This window comes from Thrips palmi, unplaced genomic scaffold (assembly GCF_012932325.1).
Source record: "Thrips palmi isolate BJ-2018 unplaced genomic scaffold, TpBJ-2018v1 HiC_scaffold_4, whole genome shotgun sequence".
NCBI lineage: Eukaryota > Metazoa > Arthropoda > Insecta > Thysanoptera > Thripidae > Thrips > Thrips palmi.
This window is the reverse complement of record NW_023144631.1, coordinates 9,539,397-9,563,911: the sequence shown is the minus strand read 5'-3', so window position 1 is coordinate 9,563,911 and position 24,515 is coordinate 9,539,397. Positions and strand designations below refer to the sequence as shown.

The window sequence follows — 24,515 nt, the reverse complement described above, 5'->3', positions numbered from 1 at the left end:
CAGGCAGGGGCGAGCCCGGGGTCGGGGGGCGGCAGGGCGGCGGGGCCGGGGACGGCCTCTGGCCCGACATCGACGTCACGAGGACCGCGCTCACTAGTGCTGCGGCGGCAGGAGAACCAGGACTTCGGCTTCACGCTCAGGCACTTCATCGTGTACCCGCCGGAATCCTACACGGTACGTAGTGCGTTGTTCGAGCGCTGCCGCGTCCGCCGCGTCAGTGTCGTGTGTGCACACTGTGCACCCGCAAAGGCTGCCTTCGCCCTCGCTAACGACCCGGCCGTGTTCCTTGTCTGCAGATCTTGGGCGGAGACCGGCGTATGCACCATGTCGCCGTCGACGAGCCCATGGACACCATCTTCGTGCGCCTGGTCAGGGAGAGCAGCCCCGCGCACCTCGCAGGACTGTGTCAGGGTGAGTAGAGCGTTCCCTTTTGCCTTTTCTGTCCCCGCCCCTCGCGAGGCCCCTCGTCTCCCCTTCCTGTCTCGCATTGTGCTGACCTGCAGGCGGATTCGCTCTGTCTCCCTCGGACTCGCAGGGCGTGCCGTGGGGCGGCGACAGAGACAGGGCGACGAAGCGCTGTCCGGCCTGCTGGTCTGCCGGGGGCCGACGGGGGCACCTGCGCGTCAAGCCAACGGCAAGCCAACGGCACGCGGCGCGTCCGGGACGCGGCCCTTTTCCGGTCTCGTGACGAGTTCGAATGTCCCTTCCCCCTCCCTTCCCCCTCCCCCGTGCCTTGGGCCATTCCTTGCAGCCGGCGAATTGAATAGAAATGCGCCGCGCTCGACCTCTCTCGCTCTCTCTCTCTCTATCTGTCCCCTCTGGCCGCGCCGTTGGACAGAGTGAGACGGAGCGAAGCGAAGCGAGGTTCCCTCCCGCACTCAAATAGGGCAGTGGGTTGTTGCCTTTGCTCGTCTTTCGCCCAGGACTCGGCTCCCCCCCCCCCCCCTTCTCCCCTTTCGCACTTTTCCCTTCGCTGTACCTGTTCTTCCTCTTTTTTTGCACGGACAAAGTGCGACGACCCTGCCTCGTTCTCCCCGCGTACGTCCTGTTTTGTTTTGTGGTCGTTGTTGCCACTCGTATTTTTCTTATCCCCGCACCGCATCCTTTTTTATATCATTTTTTTGGGGGGGGTCCGTCGGTCCGTCGCGTCCACTCGACTCGCCTTGCAGGACAGTATGGTCCTTTGTTTTCCATGCGGCTCGTCAGAGGCGGCCTTTCCCCTGCCCTGGCAACCCGACCATCATCATGACCATCAACGCCCCGCGCACCACTCTTCCCACAATCCGAAACAGAAAACCCAAGTGTCGTTTCGGCGGCGAGTTCGAGTTCGAGTTCGGCCGGGTCGGCCGAGCGTGACGTCACTCCGGCTCGTTGTTTGTCTATTTGACAGGTGGACGCGTCATCGGCGCGTCGGCGCGTCCACGTGCTAGCGGCGTGGCTCGGCGCGTGCCTAGTGTGCGGTGCGTGTGTGTGTGTGTTACGGCCTCCTGCCTCCGCGGCTATCTTGAACGTGTTGGTCCGCACGCGCTATACTACGCTTCGCACTGCGTGTGCCATCGCCGTCCCGCTGGCGGTGTCGTCGCTCTGTCTCTCTCGCGCCCCAGCGGAGTGCTCGCGAGAGCGACAGAGACAGTGCACTAATGACCCTCCTCCATGTCCCGCAGGTGACCGCGTGGTGAGCGTCAACGGCGAGACGATCGGCGGCAAGTCGTACGCCCAGGTGGTGCAGCTGATCCAGAACTCGGGGCCGTTCCTGCACCTGCTCGTCGTGCCCAAGGAGGAGGACCTACTGCAGCAGGTGAGGAAAGCGGACACCGCGGACACTGATGTCCTGATTTGAACGGGGGTGTCAAAGTCGGCGTCAGGAAATGGGCCGGGGCGGAGGGGCGGGCGCGTCGTGGTGGAAAGTTTGGGCAGCCGGCCGGCCGGCGGCGCGGTGGCGGGGCTGCGCGCTGCGCGCGAGGCCGTCGCCGTCATTTGGCAGACGCTGAACACGCCGAACGAAGGCGGCCCGGCGGCGCGGCCGGACGCGAGGACGCCGTCGTGCATTTTATCTCGCGCGGCGTTCGGCGACACTTCGCGCAGCGCCTCGCGGCCCAATGCCGTCGCGCCTTTGCGTCGCGCTCTCGGTACAGTCCGCGGCAGCAGTGCGCGCTGCGCGTCGGGAGCACGTCGCCGCTAGCATAGCCGGCATGGCCAGCAGCGCGGCGCCCCGGCCGCGCGTTCCTGCCGCGACTGTACCGCGCGCGCCGTGCTATTGAGGAGGCTCTGTTTTGATCTCCGCTATCGCCGCGTGGCCCGGGCCCAGGCCGGCCGTGGCAAGCTGCGGACAGGACAGGACGGAGCGCGACGACGACGACGCGGCGCCGGGGGAGACGACGGCGAGGTTCGACGCACGCCGCAGATATGTGCTGCTTTAAGTGCGAGGCGAGGGCGCGCGGGCGTGCAGGTGCCGCCCATGTGTGATGTTCGCAGCGGTGTGTGAGTGTTTAGTGTTTTCGTTTCCGACGGGACTGTACCCGTGTAGTGTACGCGGTACGTCCCCGGCGAAACGGAAAGGAGTCCCGACTCGTCCGCTCCTTGCTGGTGCTGGCGGTGCTGGCCTTTGCCGCGCGCTGTGCGCTGCGCGCTGTGCTTTGCCCCGGGGGGCGCAGCCAGGCGTCCGTCGCGTCCCGTTGCTTGTTGCCGAACTGTGTCACTGACTTGCTCTCCGTCTTCCTTCCGGCAGTACTTCGGCGAGACGGCGCACAACCCGGAGACGAACCAGCGGCCCCAGAGGATGCGGTCCCCCGACGTCCGGGACCGCGACCACCGCGACCAGCGCCAGGGCAGCCCGCTCAACTCGCGGCCCGTGTCCGGCGTGTCGGGCGCGTCCGGCGCCGCGGACTTCCCCAGCGGCTGGCCGCCCCCTGCCCTGCCGAGCGGGCCGGCCGGGGCGGCTGACCCCGTGTACGACTCGGTGGGCGGGGCGCGACGGTCCAGCGAGAGCGCCAGCGCGGCCCAGCGCCGGGAGCAGACGGCCAACGCGCGCACGCAGTTCATGATGGGCGGCGCGGCCCCCGTGGCCGCCTCCCTGGTGACGTCGTTGTCGTCGGCCAGGGTGGCGGGGGGCGCGGCGTGGGAGTCGCTGCCCGCGCACTGCCGACTGAGCCTCGACGCCGGCATGCTGGACGGCGGCAGCAGCGGCAGCCTCCCCGGCAGCCTTCCCGGCGGCGTGGGCTCCAGCGGCGCGCCCAGCGCGGACAGCAGTCGCAGGGAGTCGTCGTCGTCCCTGCCCGCCGCGGGGTCCGCCACCGCCGGCTCCGGCACCGCGGCCAGCTCCAAGGACAGCCTGCTGTCCATGGACTCGACGTCCACGCTGCAGGACGGGTGCAGCAGCGACGACTCCGTCATCTTGTCGAGGATCCGGCGCAGCACCGAGCAGAAGGAGGAGTTCCTGCGCCGGCCCGCGCAGCCCATCTGGCCGCTCGTGGACCAGTCGCTGCCTCTCCAGCAGCTGCAGCCCAAGGGGGTGATCGCCCGCGAGTTCTACGCGCGCCCCCAGAAGCTGCAGAAGCCAGTGTGGCCGCCGCTGAGCCCCGGCGAGAAAGACAAGGACAGGGACAAGGAGGCCCCCGACGAGGACCTGGAGTCCGGGCCCGGCAGGGGCACGGCGCCGAACTTCGTGGCCGGCGGCCCGGTCGGGGCGGCGGCGGCGTCGTCGGCTGCCAACGCGCAGGCCAGGGCCAACAAGAGCTACTTCAGCACGCTGAGCAGGATTCAAGAAAACCAAGCCTCCGTTTCTTCGACCGGAAGGTACGTACTCTAGCAAATAGATAATGTCTTGTTGATCACTGAGGAAATCACCAACCCTGATACATTCATGTCACCTCCTCTTTGTAAAAATGTAGAGTGAAATAATTTGTTCAAATTTTCCAGTGAGGACACTGTGATGAATGGAGACTCCACGTCCCTGCCATCATCTTGTTCGTCACGCGGTGCAGAGGAAAACCAACCACATTTGCCTGTGATCCACCTGGTGTCCAGAAGGGCACGCCAGTTTGAGGCAGGTGAAGAGGAAGACAGCACGGACCGGACTAGTTTCTACCGCAGTGAATTGGCCCGGTTGTCATCGAAGAAAGGGGTCCCGGAAGTCGCTGTGCGAAAGCGAGAATATGAATCTCGGAGTTTACAAGATAACTCAAATGCAAGGAAGCTTGAGAAAGGTACGGGCACCGTACAATCCTCTTTAAAGAGTTTTTATGTTTCATGTATGCGCATTTACCATTTTAACATCATGTTTTATTTCTTTTAGCTGGAAGTCCATTGTCATCCAATGTACCTCCTAGTGCTGTGTCTGGCAACAGATCCATACCCATTGGCAGCTCAAAACTTCACTGTGATCCGCCTCCTGATTACAAACCTGCTCCTGGTAATACTCTTGACTTGTGCAGCTCCTTTTGTTGGCTTAAAGCCTATATTTAAAACGATCTTTTTCTTTTTTCATGTTTACTTACACATGTTCACATTTCTTGTTTCCAGAGGACTTATATTATGGACCAGAACCCCGTCCCCAATCAAGCTCTTTGAAGATGCGCATTCGATCTCGTTCTGCAGATCCCAGTCATCGTGACCAAAGAACCAAGACTGTACGGCAGGACACTTACCACAGTGCAATCAGCTCAGGTATTTGTTCAAATCATTTGATCCTTAAGGTTTGCAGTTTACCTGTTTGTTTGTTTTTCACTGAAATTTTTCTAAAATTTTGATCAGTTAATTTTTTTTAAATAATTAATAGCATTTCTATTTTGCTAGTAGTTTTGTGATTTGAGCCACGCATTTCTGCTCATGTAAATAGAAATTGTCGAATGCTTCGTCATTAGCCATTTGCTTTGCACAAAAAAATGTTTTTGGTTTGATTGGTTTTGTTTTAGTTTCACTTGTGTAGAATTTTGGTGAATAGGGTGTTTAAATTAAGAGTGCAATCAGTTCTCATCGTAATTTTTCCTTTTCTTTTCTATGAAGTCATAAGCTGTTTACATAGTAAAGCTTGCTTATGAAGGCACTTATCATTTTGATGCTGCACTCCTCTGAAAATCTTTACTCATACATATCACATATTTTCTTTACTGCAGTAAATGTTTCCAGTTTCCTTTTTGTTTTAATTTCCGTTTCTCTTTTCTTTCATTGCTTTCATTACATTAAGATCGCAAACGTCAGGCAGTGATATCCACTGTCCTGGAGGATGAGAGAGAAGGCTGTGATGTTTTGCCATCTCCAGCCCCCAAAATACTCGCTCCCGATCCATCCTGCTCTCTTCCATCATCCCCTCCTATTCGTCCAAACCAATTGTCTATTGCCAACCCCCTACGCCCTGCTTCATACCCTCAGCGAAATAGCATCGGAGATCCTGAGGGACTTGTGCAAGGTCTTAAAGGTTAGCATAATTCATGTTCGGGTTGTGGCAGTATGTATGAGAAGCTTGGGAATGTGTGTCACATGTGCTGTAGAGTTGTGGTTGGTAATGGTTGGTGTATGTTTTATGAGGTGACTAATGGAATATGTTTAACATATCTTACAGGACTTTCCTGCATTTGCTTGTCTGTCAACTAGTCCTTGGTTTAAATCAGTATCAATTTTTATTTTTTGCATTATAACCAGTTTCCAAAGAAAAGATAATTATTAATAAGTGTTGTGCATTGGGGTTTTGAGTTTAAACCAGTACAAGCTATATTGTTCTTGACAAGTACTAACCCTCAGTGTTTATTTGCTTTTGTTTGTTCCTCTCTTCCAGTGTGTGTTCTATATCTGATGCAATCATGATCTTTATTCTCTAAAATGACACATACCAATCCTTGCTGTTAACTTAATTGGCATGCCCTTTCCCACTTAACAAATCATGACTTTTCATTGTTACCATCCATCTTCAAACTTCTACAGGTTTGACTGTTTCATTAAATATTTTTATTCAAGGTTTAAAATATTGCTCGTTTTTATTTTGCAGGTTCTCCTAGAACAATAGATACTTCGGCTGTTGTGAGAAGACAGAAAGATCCTGCAACAGGTATTATATATACCTTTTAAAGATTGTTTTGAATTTACTCTGTTGGCTCACAAATAACTACATTCATATTGCTGTGTATTTTCTGTTTAGTTGATGAAGACCGCTCTACAAGACGTGTTTCTTATCTCAAAGCCACATGGAACGATCGGATGCACGTTGACAGTGATCTAGAACTTAGTGATACAGAACCAACTTCAGCTTGTCCAGCAAACGTCGCTCAGAGAAGGTAGGAATTATTAGATTAGCCGACAGGCAAGGGCTCGATGCTTGCAGCCTTATGTTGACCTGGTCGTAGAACTGTTTGTATTCCATGGTGTCAGTCTGCCAGTAGCATAAGTGTGTGCTGTATTCCCCACTGTGCTGTTGCCCCCTGAAGGTTGAAATACGTGTCATTACTAGATATTTGAAGTACGTAACTGGGAAATTGCAGACTTAATCGGAAATGGCGTCCGCCTTTATTTCCTGATGACATTCAACGCCTCAAGCGCCTCTTTGAAGATGCAGCAGCAGCGGCCACAGGCCATGCCACAGGCCATGCCATCAGTCAGCAACAGGGGTGAGACACTTAGTGCTCGCTACCTGCATGTCCATGACAATTTAAAATATCTCGATTAACAGCATCCAGCTTTGAGTCTGCGTTCACTATTTCTGAACTCATTCAACAATAATGCAAAGGCTTTGTGTCACTCCAATTTTAGATTTGTAGGTTCTGCTGCCACATTAGAGGAAACATTACTAACGCACCATGTCTCAGTCCAGAGCAGTAATCGGCCTCCAACTAATTTTTCTACACTAAGTGCATGTTGTGATCTAAATAACCCGTGTGTAATTTGAACTATACATTTGTGAAGTATCTTTTGATGATCTAATTTTGGAATTAACATGTTTTGATTGCACTGGCCAATATGGAATGCCGTATTTTTTTAAAAATTTTATCGGGGAAAGACCTTGTAAACTAATCATTTAATTAATTAACCATGGAGAATGCTGTGCCTGTTGTGTGCAGGCAAGTTTGGCAAGCTGGTCGCTTTGGGAAGTAATTGACTCGGAGGAATCTGCCCTGGTTTGCTTGGTCTCTACTCCTCGGCGCGGAGTGCGGAGTGCGGGGTAGAGACGGAACTCGTGTGTGTACGCAAAGAAAAACTAGTTTAGCGATGCACCCTGCACTGCCCTGCACCGGCAACAAAGGAGAGGAGTGTGGAGGGCCGCGCCGTGATGCAATGGTTCTGCTGCAGTGAAGACGGCTGGCGTGGCATGGTGCAGCGCGGCGCGGCGTGCCTGGACGCACGCGCGCGCTTCGTGCCCCGCGGGCTGCGTGCTGCCGTGCTGGTGGTGCAGTGCGAGATGCACTACCCTGGGCGCGCCACGCCGTGCCACGCCACGCCGCGCCTGTCCTGCCGCGAGCACGCTGCACATGCGCTGCGCTGCCGCGCTCTGCACGATGCTGGCGGTGGCACGCGGCACGCGTCGGTGGCCTGCCTAGAGTTTCACCAGTTTCACCACCGCGTGCGTGCCTGCGTGCGGGGCGCTCGTCGCTCGCCTCGAGGGGCACGATGGGCGCTGCGCTACGCTGCGGTAGGGCCTTACGGTGCAGGGGATGCGGGCGATAAGGCCGCTCGCCACCGCAGGAATGCAACCGGGTTTCGTTTTCGTTTGTTTTGTTTTTGTTGCTGTCTTTGATTGTTGTTTGTTAAGCTTTAGTCAGTGGGAGTATCGAACGGTTGCCGGCGGCAATTATTGTGGGCGTTTAAAAATAGCGACGGCTGCTTGGCACCGGACTTGCGGCCTTTGGGTCCGCCCCGCCGGGCCGCGCCGCGCCGCGCGATGGTGGCCGCATGCTAACCACGTCGCGTGGCGCGTGCCGCGTCGCGGACGGCACGGCATGGCCTTAAGGCCGGTAAGGACTACGCACCGGCCCGCACCGCCTCGCACCGCCTCGTCTCTAATTGGTCATGGGCTGGACAGGGACGGGGGGAGGGGCAGGGTTGGCGTCGACGACACGGCGGCCGCGTCCCGTCCGCGCCTCAGGCTCATGCCTCAGGCTCATGCCTCAGGCTCGTGCCTCAGGCTCATGCCTCAGGCTCGTGCCTCAGGCATTCGATGGGCCGGTGCCAGCGCGGCGCTCTCCAGGCCGGGGGCACGGCGGGCCGGGCGGGGCGGTGGCTCCTTGGCTGGTGGTGTCCTTCCGCCGACGTCGCAGACCTCGCGTGCTGACGCGTGCCGCCGTGTTGCAGCTCGGCGTCGAGGGCCGTCGTCCCCGCCAGCACGTCGCCGAGGTCCTCGCCGAGGACGTCCGCCAACAACAAGGAGAACGTCGAGCAGCAGGCGCCGCTGCACCGCGACCGCGAGGGCTGGCTGCACTGCAAAATCACCCTCATCGACGGCAAGGTGAGTGAAGCCTTCTAGTGGCATCGTGGTCGTTTTACCAGGCCTGCGTTTGTCACCCTGTCCCCGGTGTTGCAGCGCGCCCCCGACCGGTCCTGGAAGCAGGTGTGGGCCGTGGTCCGCGGCCCCATGCTGTGCCTCTACAAGGAGCGCGCGCACGCCCCGCACTCTGAGGTAAGTGGAGGAAGGGAAGCATCCGTCGCATCGACGCGGCGAGCGTGAGCTTCACCGCGGCATCGGCGACGACGAAAACAGCGCGGGGATCGGCTGGGGCTGACGCACCACGCCGGCGGTACCGCCTTACCGCCAGGGCGGCCAGGGCGGCCAGGGCGCCGTGTTAGCTAATACGCTCCCAGCGGATGGTTCGGGTCGGGTCGGGTCGGCTTGGGTTGCATCTCGTAGGAGAGCGGGGGAAGGGGTGAGCGGCAGGCCGACGGCGTGCCGACGAGGGGCCATTGTGTTGAACTGGTTTCCGTCCCGGCCTGCGCATTCGCTTTGCGTGCTTTTGCCCGCTTTTGCCCAGAAAGATGCGGCGACGTGATGCTGCGCGCCACCGCCGCGCCGCCACCCCGTTCCTCCCGTTCCCAGGGCCGCCCAGCCCAGGCGCCGTCCGCGGAGTCCACCACGCCCCGCCACGCCGCGGGTTTCCGGCGATTTGCGGCTTCTTTGCGGTGGCCGCCTTGCCTCGCCTCACACCTCGGCGGCGACCCGTTGCATGGTGTTGTGCGGACGGCGGCCCGGCGGCGGACCGCGGCACGCAACGGCGGCGGCGGTGGCGCGGTGCACGTAATCTCTGTTTTCTGTCGTTTCCTCCGCCGATTCGGATCTTGACCGGGGTCGCGGCGCCCTCCCGGGGCCGGGCCCGTCCAGTCTGCAGTGACCTGCAGCGACTGAGGAAGCGAGCTGCACGTCGTAGAGCCTCGTGCTTGGCATGAGCGGCGCGGCGCGCGGCGTTTCCGCAGCCGCGGAATATTGATAAGTTTTCCGCGGAAGTGCCGCCGGCCGGCCGGCCGGTGTTGACGGGGGGCCTGCCTGGCTGCCTGTCCGACTGTCCGACAGTGTGCCGGGCGGCTGGCCCCTGGCTGGCCGCGTCCCTCGCACGCGTCAAGCACGCCACCCGCGCCGCCCCACGCCACCGATGCCGCGAGTGCGGTGTGCGGTGCGCCGTGCGCGGTGTGGGCGTGGCCGAGGCGTGGCGCGCGCTGTGCGCGGAGTGCTCCGTGTTTCCGAAAGGCGTTGTGGACTTTCCCTTTTAAATGGGAGCAGTGCCGCTGCAGTCGGGTGCGGAGAGCGACCGACGGGGGAGGGGGGCACTCCCGCCCTGGAGAATCAAGTCATTACCTCTGGGTCGCGCCGTCGCGCCGCGACGATGGGATGGGACGGGGCCAAGTCGCGACGCCCCGCGACGACGGGGCCCCCTCCGAACAGCGCTTTGTCGCTCTCGCACCTCACGGTACGCCCCGCGAGTGCGAGAGAGACAGACGACAGAGGGACGAAAGCAGTGTTCGGGACCCACCGGCAAAGGCTTCCAGGATTTGGCGAGAAAAAGCGCCGTTTCGATTTGGCTTTGCCGAGGGGCCTGTCTCTCGGCCTGTCTCTCGGGCCCGCCTGTCGCGTTGTCCGCTGTCGTTGTCGCTTGCTTGGCCCCGCGCTGGAATTGGTGCCGCCCGACTTCTCTCCCCTTTTGAATGTGAATGTGAATCGGCGAGTCATCCCGCGCCTTGCTGTGCCTCTGCCTGCAGACGTCGCGCGCCGCTTGCCTTTGCAGAGCAAAACGGGACGCGGCTGACTGCAGACTGATTCCGAGAGTCGTTTTCGTCGCTCTGTCCCTCTCGCGTCCACACGGGACGCCCTACGAGTGTGAGAGAGGCAAAAGCGACAGAAACGACTCTGGGAATGAGTCTGCTGGTCGGCTTGTCGCGATGTTCGCTCGGTGCCCGTCGGTGCCCGCGTCCACTTCCGCCAGCGTCCCGCCTGGTCCCGCGGTCCCGCGACCCGAATGTGTAACGGTTTTTGGCGTTTTGACGTTTCGAGTTTGACGCGGGAAAGGGGGGGGGGGGCAAGGGAGGCCGTCTTGCGGCTGGCCCGGTTGGCCCCAATATGCGAGAGCGCTCTATGTAGCGCTGCCAGTGGAGTGCCAAACGTCAACGCCATGTCACCCGGCCGGGCCTTGGCCGGGCTGGCCGAGCGCTTTGGCCGGGCTGGACCGCTCCATTTGCAAAGGGCATGTCTTTGGTCTCTGCGGCTTGCTCTGGCTCGGCGTCCCCCGTTCGCCCCGCCCTTTCTACTGGTGGCAGGTCATGCGTCTTATCGTGCGGGCCGAGCAAATGAATGACAATGACGCTTTGCAAAATCCCGTTTCATAAGTTGAAGTTGGTCTTTCCCGTATGTGGGTCTCTTGCTCAAGTACTAGAAGCGAGTGTACTAGCGATGGCTCGTTGTTTTTGCGAGTGCTGCCTCTTGGCCTGCTTCAGGGCATGTCGTCAGCGGCCCCCCGGCCCCCTCCCTCGGGATCCCCCGGACGGACGCGCTGCCTGTGTCGTTGAAGTGTTTAATTCGCGTCGAACCGACCAAAACATTGCTCCCACGGCAGCTCCCCGCCCCGCCGCGCCCCACCGCGCCTCCCACTCCACCCGCGGCGCGCGCTGCGGAGCCCCACCAGCCCCACCGGGCCGCGGCGCGCCGTGTGCCTCTCGGGCCGGGGCGTTCGTTAGTTCTCCAAGCTCGCCCGGACCGGCCGCTGGCGCGCGAGGGACCCCGTGTGTGTACGTGTGTGCGTGCCGCGCCGTGTGTTTGTGTCGTGACGCCCAGCGCGTGCGGCGCCTCGTCCCCGGGGGATGACGGCGTGTTGACGGCGAGGTGTCGACGCCGTGGTGCGGCGGTGCAGGCCTGCCCCCGGCCCCCGCCGGCATGTGGCTCTTCATCTGGCACGTGAACCCGGCGCCGGCGATGTCCGAGGCGTCCCGGCGCCGCGTCGGCTCCAGCGCCGCGCTGCACGGCCCGCTGGACCTCGTCGCAGAGCCCGCCCTGCCGGCCTACCGGCCCAACCTGCCCAACCTGCGCCGGCTGCGGCGGTGGGGCTCCACCGGATCCTGGGTCAGTGTCTTCAGCTGTCGCGTTGTGGTCGCCGACGACGGCAACTTGAATTGAATCCTGACGGGGCTTCTTCCGCCAACCCAACGACGGCATCCCCGAGGACGCCGTCGAGGCCCCGCCGTGGCCCCGGATTCCCGGCCCGCGGCGGCCCTGACCCCGGCGACGCTCATTGCAGTGTGTGTGAGGTCTGAGCCTCGGTCCCCGCCCCGTTTTTGTAGATTACTGGGTCGCGCCGAAGCGGTCGTGACATGGCGTGTCGGCGGCAAGGCTGGCGGTAACGTCTAAACGTCTCGCTGCCGATTCACTGTGATTCATTCGACGCTTACGAGGCTGTGGTCCTGACTTATCAATCGGCCAATTAGTGGTCGTTGATTTACGGCCCGCTCGCCCACCGCCGTCTCTCTCGCACTCGCGGGACGGCCCGCAGGGGTGCGAGGGAGACGGCGTCGAGAGCCTAGTCCGCAGCCTGGCGCGGTTGACGTAATTTTTTGGCGGGGCTGCGGTGACACCCTGCAGTGCGTGGCCGGCCACTGCCGAGCGATTCGGGAGAGTCGGTTCGTCGCCTCGTCTCTCTCGCTCCCTCACGGGACGCCCCGGTAGTGCGAGAGAGACTCGGCGACGAAACGCCTCGACGGAAACAAGCCTTGCGGCCGACGGCCGACCTTTCCCCGGCGGCATTCTTTCTCGGGATGGCGAGCATGGCGAGCATGGTGAGGCACCCCGCGGCCTGCCGGCCTGCCGGCCTGGCCGTCGTTAATGCGACTTGACGTGACATCCCGATTGCTGAAGTGCGGAGGGAGGGAGAGAGAGAGAGAGTGCTCGGCTCGCCGGTGGTCGCGTCAGGGTTGCCTAACCGCTTCCCGCTCTCCGAGTCGTCACAAGCCGCCGCGCCGCGCCACGCCTCCGTTGTTGGCGGTGGCGGTGTCCTCTGGTGCGCTCGGCCCTCGCCCCGCCGCACCCCGCCCCGCCTCGCCCTCGCGCGGCCCACCCCCGTGAAGCCGGGCGCGTGGTGGGCCGGGCCAGCCGGCACAGCGTTTGGTCACTTTCACATCCAGCGCTACGAGCCGAGCCGGAAAAAGCAGAGCAAAGCAGTGCCGAGCCGAGCCAGTGAACACGGAGGCGCGGTGCGGCACGCGGCACGCCCGCAGAACGCCCTTTCCGCCCCCTCCCCCTTTTGCCTCGCGTAACTCGCTGCGCCGCGCCGCCGACTTGCAGGGCTTTAGCCACGCGCGCGTGTAAGTGTGTGTGTGTGTGTGTGTGTGTTGCGAGCCGCCCCGCTGAGATATCCGAACGGCATCGCATCGCACATGGCATCGCCTGCCGACCGCTTCCGAGAGTCTCGCTCCGTCTCGCTCGCACCTACACTGGGCGCCCCAAGAGTGCGAGCGAGACGGAGCGACTCTCGGCACCGGTCTGCTGGCTGTGAGCTTGTCCAGATTGGCCCGCGCTGCACTGCGGCCGCGCGCGCCGCGCACCGAGGTCTGCGGTGGGGCATTGGGCGCCATTGGGGCGAAGCCGGCGAAGCAGCGCGTTTCTACAAAGAGAGAAAGGTGGCGAGGCGAGGCGGGCTGCTGAAGCCGATCCGATACCTTGACGAAATTCGGCGGGCTGGCTGGCAAGCCGGTGTTGTTGGTGACGGTGGCGTCGCGGTGGTGGTGTCGTGTTTGCGGCGATGGGGCGGCCAGGTCGGCGGCGCGGCTTGGCGGTCGCGGTCGTGGAGGCTGCGCCGCTGCGGGGGCGTCCGTCTGGCGTCGCCGCCGGCGTCCGCCAAGGCAGCCAAGGCAACCGAGGCGTCCGCCGTCTTGTTAATTAATTATGATCACGGCGCGCCCTTGGTCCGCCCCGCTCCCGCTCGAGGTGATGATCCCATCGCGCTCCTCATCCCGCCGGCGTCCTTCTCTCTCGCACTTCCCGCGGTCCGTCGCTGGAGCGCGAGAGAGAGGGGTGGAGCGACGGAATCGGACTGCCGCCGCGCGCTGCGGAGCGCGCAGCGTGGCGAGGCGGACGGTGGCGTTGCAGCGGCGTCGGCGTTGCAGTGGCGTGGCTCTGCCGCCGCGGCGTCGGCGTTGCAGTGGCGTGGCTCTGCCGCCGCGGCGCCGCGCCTCGAGGCTCACGGTTTTCGCCCGCAAAGAATGGCACTGGCGGTGGCGCGCCATGCGGCCGGGTGGCCGTCATCACCGTGTGGCGGGGGCCGGGCCGTGCTACGCTGTGCCACGCTGTGCGCCTCCGTGTCTCCGAGGTGTCGTCGGAACGGGAATTACTCTTGTGACCGACAGGCAGCCTCCAAGCCGTGCCGCGCCGCGCCGCGCCGCACCGCCGCGACCTCAGGCGATTTAGGTCGGGTGCATGGAGAGGCGAGGCGAGGCGCGCATCGCGAGGTCGGTGTCGGGGCCGTTCGCTCTCCCCGCACCGCACCCCGGAGTGCGAGAGAGACGTGCAGAGCGACGAAACCACCGCCTGTTCGGAATGAGCAGTCAGTTTGCCGCTAGCGCCGCGAGCCGTCGTTATAACACAGCGCAGCTGACTTATTTGGGCTGGCTTGCCCGGTGTGCCGGTGGGACGTTGGCTGCCGCTGCCTCTGCCGCTAGTTGTTTGACTCGCCGGCCGGCCGGGGCTCTCTCTGTCCCTCTCTCTGCTTGCGCTGTGACCGTCGATAAGGGAAGCGGCATTCAAATATGGTGAAGGGCGCGGCGTGGCGGCGTGGCGCGTCAAAGTAACGGTGAGGCGCGAGCGCGCGGGGCGGAGCGTTGACCCGCGGCGTGTCACGCACGCCACGCCACTGTACGGCAGGGGCGCTAGGCGGCTGCTGCTATCAGCGGTCTAGGTGGCCTGCTTGGTGGAGACGCGGACGGACGGACGGCCCAGCCCTCTGTGCTGCCCGGCGGACCGCGGTCGCGACCGCGGACAAGCATTGGTGCGCGCGCGAGGGCATTGGCGGCAGAGGGAGAGAGAGAGAGGGGAAAAAAGTGTGGTTTTCCCTGCAGCAGTCGGAAGGAATTTGCCAGGCGGGCTGGTCGGCCGCCGTGCCGCCGTGCGTCGACGTGATGCCGAACACGGCGGATCGAAGCCCCGGGGCGACAGGATTTTTTTTTGTTTTTCGTGCCTCGTAACATGGTGTACTTGTGGAGTCTCTGGAAGTTTGTTCAACGGCGGCCTGGAAGTCTGTCCCGCCCCGTCCGTTTTTGCGGGCGGCGCGGGGTTCCTGGTTGTGGCTCCCAGTTCCCACCCGGCCGCAAGCCGGCCGACGAAGACGAAATGTATGCCATGTCGATACACAGTTTTGCCTTGTGCTTTGGAGCCATGCAGCAGTGCTAGCTGTGCTAGTTGGGCCCCGCGCTCCGCGCTATAGCGGTTGTCGTGTTTCTTTTCTTCCCTCTGCTTGTTTGCCGATTTCTTTCTTTCCGCGTCTCCTCCCGCCGCCCTCGCCTCCATTGACGACATGGAGGTGCTCGGCGTGGCGTGGCGTTTGAGTTCGCATGGGACGCGTGGCGTGCGGCGTGGCGCTTGCAGTGGCGTGGCGTGCGCTGACCCCGTCTTGACGGCTCCCACAGCACAAAGGCGACGCTGCCGCCGCGTCGTCGCGCTGCTCTGTTCCGCGCCGCGCTCCAGAGGGACGCGGCGGGAAGCTTCTCCGGCTCCAGCAGGAGACACGCGGCGCCGCCCCGCCCCGCCCCGCGCGGTCGGTCCTGTGTTCTGGGACGCCCGGGCGGGCCTGGCAGGCCTGGCAGACTCTGGGACTCCGCGAGTCATTTCCGCCTCCGCTTTCCACGCCTATGGCTGCCCGTGGCTGTCTATGGCTGCCTATGGCACGGCGGCGCCGCGGCGATCGGCGACCCCGAAAGCGGAAAGCTGAGGAGGAATCCGGTTTGACTAACGCGGTGTCGTTTATCTCCTGTGATCACACACTGCCAAAGTCCTGGCGGCGTCACAGTTGGTTCGGAGTCAACGTCCCGTTCCGTCCGAAAGCGTCGGCGTGCCACTGTAATACGCGTACGGTTATGTCGAAAGAGTGCGCGGTTCTCTTGCTGGGTTTGGCGTCGGTGGGTGCTGCCTGCTGCTCCTTCGCCCGAACGACTCGTCATTGAAACATAAAACAAGGGGAAGAGGGGGGGGGGGCTTGATTCCCGTCTATCTCATTTCGCCATCTTCCTGCCGCCCGCCCTGCCCTCGTTATGAGGCGCTCCGCGGCTCCGCGGAATGGAATGACAACCTTCAATCTGCCGCCGCGGCTCCGTCTGTCGTCTGTCTCTCTCGCACCGCCGCGGGACGCCCCGTGAGTGCGAGCGAGACAGAGCGAGCGACACACTGTCAGGGACATGGGCGGCCCTTGCGTGGCCTCTGATTTCGGCCTGCCTGTTTGCCAGTGTGGCGGACTGGACGTGCGAACTCGCGGCCGTCCGCGCTGCGCGCCCCGAAAATGAGCGGCGAGGAGGCGCTGCTGGCTGACAGCGCTCTGTCTCTCTTGCGTCGGGACGCGGCGCCCCTGGAGTGCGAGAGAGGAGGAGAGCTCTGTTCGGACGCGGCGCGCGGCGGGGCCGCGGTGCGGGTGAGGGCAATTGCGACCTAATGCGCGGTGCGCGGCATCTTCTCGTCGCCGGTCTCGGGACGGCCGGCCGGGAAGGCAGTAAACAGCAGCGCGGTGGGCCGAACCCGCCCCGCCCCGCCCCGCGTGCCGCCCGGAGCGTTGTTATCGGGGGCCTATTTGGGCTCCGAGTTCACACAGGTTCATCCGCCATGCCTGGCGTTGTTGGCCACGTCCGACTCACCGCACCGTGTGTGGAGTGCCGAGTGAGCGGGCTTCTTTCTCTGCGTTGTCCGTGTCGTTTGCTCCGCGGTCCAGTCCGCTCCAGGGCGCCTTGCGGTGGCCGGGTAGGCCGGCCCGCCGCACGGCTGCGTGTCGCGGTGCTGCCTACCCCCGCTCCGTCGGGCGCTACGCTGCCGCAGCTCGACGCGGCGCCCCGAAGAGGATTGCGCCAAACCCAACGGGCCAAGCCGGCCGAAAAACGCAATGAGTCGCGCCGGGTCCTATATTTGACTTGAAAACAACGACCTCAAAAAAAGGGTTGTCGCTGCGTGCTGCTCGCGGCCGTGCGTGCGCGTCTATGTGTGTGTGTGTGAGCGCCTCATTTGCATAACCGACGCGGCGTGCGCGGCGCGTCTCGCAACTGAACGCAAACAGAGCGCACCGCGCACGCACACTGCATGCGCACTGCCGCGTGCGTGCGTTTGCAATGCACGCCCCGCATGTGTGTGTGTGCGTGTGTGTGCGAGAGAGAGAGACGCGGGGTGCAAAGTGCGGTGCTGCGCCCGGTCCTGGACGGGCGGCGTGGCGGTGCCGGGCGTGGCGGTGCCGGGCGGTCCGACCCACGCGGCCAGGAAGCGCGTAATTAGGCTGCGCGATGCGGAGTGGAGCGGCGCGCGGCACGCGGAGCAATGGGAAGGGATTAGCCAGGATTTCCGCCAATGCGAAATGCAGCAGACTTTGTTGTTTTGAGGCCGATCGTTTGACGCAACGCCACGCGGGAAGAGGGCGTGGGCCGCGGGCGTCCATTGCCTTGCTGCTTCTCTGACGCGCCCGCTGTGTTTGTTGCAGACGCCGCTGGGGTCCGAGGGCCACGCCGCCGGCGACCACATCGACCTGCGCTGCTCCCTGGTGGAGGTGGCGGCCGACTACACCAAGAAGAAGCACGTGCTGCGCCTCAACTCGGCCAGCGGCTCGGAGCTGCTGCTGCAGGCGGACACGGGCGCCGACCTGCTGCAATGGGTGCGCGTGCTGCAGGACCAGGCGGGCGACGCCACCAACGCCGCCAACGGCGCGGAGGCGCCGGCCGCCGGAGCGAGCCCCGGCCAGGGCCTGTCCCCCACCGTGGCCCACAAGGGCATCAAGAAGCTGACGGCGCTGCGCAACCGGTCGCCGACGGCGCCGGCCGCCACGTCGTCGGGGTCCGGGTCCGTGGGCCAGGCCGTGGGCCAGCCCCCCGCCAGCAAGGCACGCAAGCAGAGCACGCCGGGGCAGCCGCAGCCGCAGCCCGGCGGGGTGCCGTTGCCGCAGGTCCTGCCGCAACTGCCGTCGCCCAAGTCCAAGACGTGGAAGGGCCGCGTGGCCAAGCAGTTCCGCAAGATGCACCAGGGCGGCGGCGGCAACTCGCCCAGCTCGCCGACGGCGCCTCAGGCGCAGCCCCACGCGGACGGCGTGGCCATCGGCGTGCCCCTCGAGGACTGCCCGCCGTCCTCGTTCTCCGAGGCGGTGCCGCTGCTAGTCGAGCTGTGCACCTCCATCGTGGAGGCCCGGGGCCTGGAGGTGATCGGGATCTACCGCGTGCCCGGCAACACGGCCGCCGTCACCTCCCTCACAGAGTCCATCAACAAGGGCTTCGACTACGTCAACCTACAGGTATGTAGTGCGCAGCTAGTTTCCTCACATCTACACGTCTTTATCTTTGTCATTTGCCGTTCATGTGACGTTCTGTTTGTGGTCTCAGGATCCCAGGTGGGGAGATGTGAATGTGATCTCAAGCCTGCTCAAGTCATTCTTCCGTCGCCTGCCTGACTCTTTGTTCACAACGGAATTGTATCCATCTTTTATTGAAGCTGATAAAATTGACAGCCCGCTCAAGAGGGTCCATGCTATTCGCAAAATTGTAAGTGCAAGTTTGTCAGATGAGCTTTTTAAGTTATGGTCCTGTGTTGAAAATTGATTACCGTAATGCTTTTTTTTCTGTTTTAAAAAATCAAACATTAGATTCGTGAGTTACCAGAGCATCATTATGAGACACTTAAGTACCTGCTTTCGCATCTGAAGCGAGTTGTTGAGCATTCTCATACAAATAAAATGGAAGCACGCAACCTTGCTATTGTGTTTGGACCAACATTAGTGCGTGCTGGCGATGATAACATGGTGACTATGGTTACTGATATGTCTAGCCAATGCCGCATCGTAGAAACACTTATATCCAATGTAAGTTGCCTCCTTGGTACCTTTGATTCTTACAATATATTTCACTTTTCAAGTGTGTGCATCCTTCAACTAATATAATTCCCCTATTCACAGGTCGATTGGTTCTTCTCAGAAGATGATTCTGAAGAGTTTCCAATGCCCGTTTCAGAAGATTCAAACACGCCTCTCAACTTGCCTAGTTCAGAAGCAGTTGCTGCTGCAACAGTTGGTGCTTCAAGTCAAAATCAGAGTTTATTGTTAGGAAATATTCATAAAGTGGAAGGTAAACTACTCTTCATGTCAAGGCAAACTGAACGGTCGAGTGGTATAAGAAAACAAAACTAATTGGTTTTTGTCTTTTTCAGGGCTGAAGGCTGAATCTCCCAGTAAAGATGTTAGTGCCAGAGATATTGTATCTTCAATAATTACTGCTGCTAATCGCAAAATTCAAAGAGGGAAAACAAAGAAGTCTGAAAGTGAACATGATCAGAAGCTGGTGCGCACCATAATTCATATCTTAATCACTATAACTTCTTGAGCCAGTCTTAACACTCAGGGACTAAAACAAGTGTGTTGTTTTTGTTTACTTATTAGATGGCTGATATTCAACGACCAAAGAACAAGGATCATTCATCTGGGTTTATGTCTGATCCTGATTCCCCTCCTCCTACCACCTCACTTAGTCATAAACGATGTTCCCTAACTGACCCAATGCGCATTCATGTAGAGCCCCAGGCTGCCATTGAGGTGAGGAGCAGCAATGAACCTGCTCCCTCCATACCTGCATCATCTATTCCAACAATAACAACCTCATCACCTAAAAGTAAGCATTTTACTGGTTTATTTTTTAAATGTCAACAGTAATTTAAAAAGAATTTTATAATAAATTCTGCAATCTTTCAACAGCTTCATTAGCATTACGATATAAGTCACCTCAGAGTGATGATGTTGCTATCATGAGCTATGCTAATCTGGCTCAGACCACCCAGGAAAGAATAAAGCGGTTTGAACAGGAGACTAAAGCTATGCTGGAAAGAGATTTGTACCGCCAGAATAGAGATTCTCAGCAGTGGGATGAGCAAAGAAAACAAATTGAGAGACAATGGCTTGAAGCCAAACAGGAACTTGAAGCTGATGACGCACTAGATAGTGTTATTAGTGCTGCCTCTGGTAAGTTTCAAAAATGCAATGTGGTTCATATCACTGCTTTCCCTTACAGTTTAAGTTCTTAACTTGTACATGTCCTTTCAGATAAAAAATTAAGTGGAGAAAAACTTCGAGTTGATTCCGTTAGGTCTCTTCTTAGTAGTACAAGTAGTAGTGGCAGTGCCAGTGGAGGTGCCACTCCACCTCAAAGATCATCTTGGCGAGTTGGATGGGGGTCCCGTCTTTCTTCTACTTCCAACACTTCTAACTCAGCGTCATCTCTTGTAGGGGCCACTCAAGCTGCCCCAGCAACCACTCTACCAGATGCCCAGAATAATGGACATCTAAAAAGAATGAAGACTGGCAAGGAACCGGTAAGTTCCTTTTTCTGTATTATAATGTCACAATTAAATCTGTTTACACTTCTTAATTTTTCTGTTTTGGTTTTTGCAGAGGTCAGGCTCTTTAGACTCTCTCCAGGGAGTACCAGCTTGTGAGCGAACCCACAGTCACATGTCAGATGAAGGTAATTATATTAAAGATAGTCTTCTTTTTTTTTTTTGCACTTTCTTTTATGATTGAACCAGGAAATCAGAATCTCCAATCTGTGACATGTTTCCACCAGACTTACTATTTCAGTTCTTTACTCTGATTCAAACTGGGCTAAAAATTTAGAAAAATTTAAATCAGGGCACCTCCAAATAAGATCAGGAAATTTGTTTCTTTCTTGATTTGAGGCAGCTTGAGGGTAAAGTGTTCCTGCCAGCCAGGTTTCTCTCATGGGTGGGTTTGTGTTATAGGCCGGACAAGATTACACGCTCAAACCAGGCTGGCGAGACACTCATATTTTCTCAGGAAGTAGAGTAGGAAGGTAAGCAGTGTGTGTGCTGCTTAAACTTCCTCAAGATTGCTTATTAACAGTGTGCTTCGTTTGTGAAACTGCTATAACTTGCACATTTGCAGCGATTCTGAAATTTAGATAAACCAAGGTGGTTTCTCTTGAGACCATTATTTTTGTATTTAATGTCACTAAATTGAGTTGTACATGAAGTGTTCATGCTCCGCCTGAAAGGTCACAAAGCAACTCGTATTTATTACCTTTTAAACAATTCAACAAGACCATAATGTCTTAATTGTTAGGTTTAATTTTGTTGCAAAAGTGCAGCATATGAACGTATGAAAATCATGAAACATTCTGAACCTTCTGCAAATTTTTTTGTTTTGTTACTGTGCTAACCATATAACACTTGCTTGCCTCTATTACTACCACCTTTTGCACTGAGGAGAAAGAAAGCTATTTGTCTTTATTTATTCTCCTTGATGTCACCAAACTTAAAAGTTTATTTAATAATCTGCCCAAGACTTGCATATTGTTTGAATGTGTGGATAACAAGTGCTGTCATAGGCTACACCTGAAGAATATCTATGCACCAATTCTCCTTTGCAGCTTTGATGAAGTGCTGATACCAGATTAAAGGCCCACATTACCTCTAATAACATGAATAATGTGTGAAAATTGTAAATTTATATTAGCATTTTTGTTTGTTTTAGGTGGGGATCTCTTGGCAACTCTTACTTCTACTTTTGACCAAAAGATGAAATCCCTCCTGGGAGCAAGCAAGCCTACTTCAGCAGCAGCTAAAGTGGTCCATACAAAACCCAGTTCTAAGGCTTCCAATAGTGGTTCAGAGGCCACATCCAGTTCCTCTAAGTCAAGTTCAACAACTAATACAGTGACCACAACCGCTGCTCCCGCGTCTTGTGATGTGAAAGCAGTCTCAAACAAGACTACGACTGCCCCAGAGCGCCTGCACCTCTTAAACTGTGATGAAGATATTCCATTTGCCGATACTGATGCAACAGAATTGGAGGCTCGAGGAACTCAAACATCATCTGTGCCAGTTAGTCTTCTTGCTCAAGGACAGACAGTATCCCCCACTGCTCTCCTCAGCTACAGGGATCCAAGCTTACACCGAGCTTCACGCATTTTGCGCTCTTCTACGGTTTGTATTTTTGTTTTTAGGTTAAAAAGAAAAATAGCTTTAGTAGCCTTGCTTTGTTCATGTAAACTGATTTAAATTTTTTTGATTTCAGGTACCTGCCAATTCAACAAATGTTGACAACAAGGAGACCATGGATAGTTCAGGAGCTAAATACTCTCCTCTACGATGGTCTACTCCTGTAAATGTGGCTGATTGCAATTTTATTGGTGAAACTGAAAGAACTGTGTTTGAGAAGAAAGCAGATGGTAGTGTGCCACCAAGTATTGGTATAGGCAGGTCTGAAGGTGGTCCAGTCAGTACAACAAGTAGTTCACCTGTGAAAACAAGCTTAGCAAGTGTTAATGCTCCTTGTAGTGGACCTGTTAATTCACAATGTGATAAGTTAAAACATTCAGATTCATCAAAAAAGACTGATTGTTTTCAGTCTTCAACTAAACTAAAACGTTCAGAATCACTCAACAAATCCTCTGACCGATCAGATAGTATCTTAAACTTAAAACTCCGCCGCTCAGAGTCTCTCAACAAAAATGATCGTGCAGAAATTAACTTGAATGTTAAGTTAAGGAGGTCTGAGTCACTCAATAAAAATGAAAGAAGTGATTCTAAACTGAAACGTTCAGACTCGCTCACAAAGACTGAGAAAACTGAATCAAATATGAACCGCAGACGCCAACAAGAAAACAGAGCTAATGCCCGAGGTAATTGTGGTGGTAGCACAAATATTCGTGACAAGGAAACTACTAAAATGTTCATTCAAAATGCTACCATAGTGCTCACCAAGCTAAAGCGCAAGAATGGAATGCCAGAAAGATCCATCAAAAGGCGGCATACTGTCGGTGGTACCAAAGATTTTGACAAAATACACTGGCTAGATAATCGCCTTCAAAGTGATCAATGGGAAAGTAACAATACATCTGTGGGCTCAAAAGAAAAAAAGTCATTAAGAACATCCTCACCTGACCTGAGTTCATCAAGACTTGCAGGAATTCTTGTTGAAGTTAGCCTTTTGCATTCCGGTGATGTACATCGCCCTCACAGCCTCCCTGATCCTAATCTGGTGTCTGCTGTTTTTAAAGTACCACTTGAGTCACATGTTTGACAGATTTATCCTTTTAAATGTATCAATTTGAAAAGAAGTGGACCATGTTTGTCTTCATTGGTAGTGACTTTAATTTTATTGTTCAACTTTAAAACTTTATCAACACAATAATGGATCAATTTTACTTAAGGGAATATGGTACTTCTGCATCAGTGTTGACCAATATTATAAATTCCATTAAGACTGACTGAGCACTTGCATCTTTTGACTTCCTAGGAAACCAAAAGATTTTATGTTCTGTTAACAAATGCTTTTTAGTGCAAGTTGCTTTAATCTGGTTAGCGACTTGTTTGGTGTTTTATTATTCACTATATTGTATTAGTCTGCTGGAGTTGCCGTGGGCAGACATTTGTTGCTAAGCATTGTGATATTTAACATCCTTGATTAGTCTCCTCTTTAAATGAAATTGAGTGCTTGTAATGGTTTAATAAGGATTGTTTGTGTGATGAGTGTGTACTCAATAGCACATTTTATTTGTGTTGGTGTGTTTGTGTGCCGATGCTCAAGTTCCACCTAGTGGAGTTTTAAAAATTTCTTTGGACATGTTGATCTGGTTCTTTAGTAACCTAATGTGAAGTAACACACGATGGGCAGCAATTGCTGAGTAGATTTGTTTTTTATGTGAATGTAAAAGAATGTTGCTTTGAGGGAGTATCCCTGTGATATGGTAGCAAAGGGTCATTTCCTGACTCTGTTTGTTAAGTCCACTATCCAACCAAAACAATATTATAGTTAAAATTCAGTTTTTAAATATTCAACATAAGATTTTGCTTCTGTGTTTACGTAACAAAGCCAGGTGGGCCGCGATTGGAAGACACTTCCAATGACGACTGAGTGTTGTGTGAATGCTTTGGCCTTCCTTTTTTTATAGTATAAAAACAAAAAATTCCCTCCGCGCATTGCTGATATGATAGCTGTGCTGTTTCATTGCAAATGTCATTTTCATCTTCCTTTTTGAAACACTATGTCGAGTTGACGTTATAAATGATAACATTTCATGTATGCAGTAATTTTAATGAATGATACCCTAGCTGCCCTGACAGCTTTTGACCAAATGTATGTTGAGCATTTGTGAAAGCGGAGGAACATGTTACCTCAGGATGTGCAAACTTGCTACTCAAACATTCCTGTAGTAGCTTTAAGGTGGCCCTATAAAGTTAACCTGCCATGTTTTTGGGGTGTGTGTGTGTGTGTGTGTGTATGTATGTGTGTGTCTGTCTGTGTGTATGTGTGTGTGTATCGGCGTGTTTTTGTTTTCACCGCTATCTTAAGAAGGATGCACTTAAATTATGATAGAAGCTTTATTTCTTTTGTTATGCCTGAAAGGCTTTTCTTCTTTTCCTTTTAAGTTACTTGCTGGAGCTGACATGCTCTTGGTGAAAAATTTAGTTTTGCTTTAACTGTGATTATGCAAAAGACCTTTTGGTCTTTTGAACTGTGTACATATTACATCAAGAATGTGCTTTATGTTAGACTCCAAATTGTAGTATGTATTATTGTATTTGTTTGTGTATAATTTACATGTTTAATGTGCATTTTCATTATTGGACAACCTTTGTGAATTTAACTTAAACTGTATGCAATATGAACACACATTGGATGCAGATCCCTTCAATGTTTGTTTAAAGTACGTATTATATTGAGATAGAAGAATAAAGTGAATAAGTATCACTTTGAAAGTATTTACTGTGACAGTGTGATATTTCAATGTGGTCTAGATTTATTTTGTCATCTTTGACTAGACTATAAATCTGTACTTATTGTAATTTATGGCTGCTTCTCTCAAGATTTGAACAGAATAACTCT

At 56.3% G+C, this 24,515-nt stretch overlaps 1 protein-coding gene across 1 annotated transcript; it reads left to right on the top strand.

Annotated features, from left to right (window-relative positions):
• Nucleotides 1-18: 18 nt before the first annotated feature.
• On the top strand, nucleotides 19-24,391 carry LOC117649604 (the record flags this gene model as incomplete). Its single annotated transcript, XM_034392498.1, has 25 exons — nucleotides 19-174; nucleotides 297-411; nucleotides 1,665-1,798; nucleotides 2,729-3,036; nucleotides 3,151-3,795; nucleotides 3,919-4,205; nucleotides 4,295-4,411; nucleotides 4,522-4,665; nucleotides 5,186-5,416; nucleotides 5,984-6,043; nucleotides 6,134-6,269; nucleotides 6,474-6,599; nucleotides 8,278-8,431; nucleotides 8,507-8,602; nucleotides 17,118-17,918; nucleotides 18,007-18,165; nucleotides 18,267-18,482; nucleotides 18,576-18,744; nucleotides 18,827-18,957; nucleotides 19,056-19,284; nucleotides 19,368-19,631; nucleotides 19,713-19,981; nucleotides 20,061-20,133; nucleotides 21,159-21,610; nucleotides 21,702-24,391. Coding segments are annotated over 25 exons (6,480 nt in total), but the record flags the coding sequence as incomplete, so codon positions are not given.
• Nucleotides 24,392-24,515: the final 124 nt, after the last annotated feature.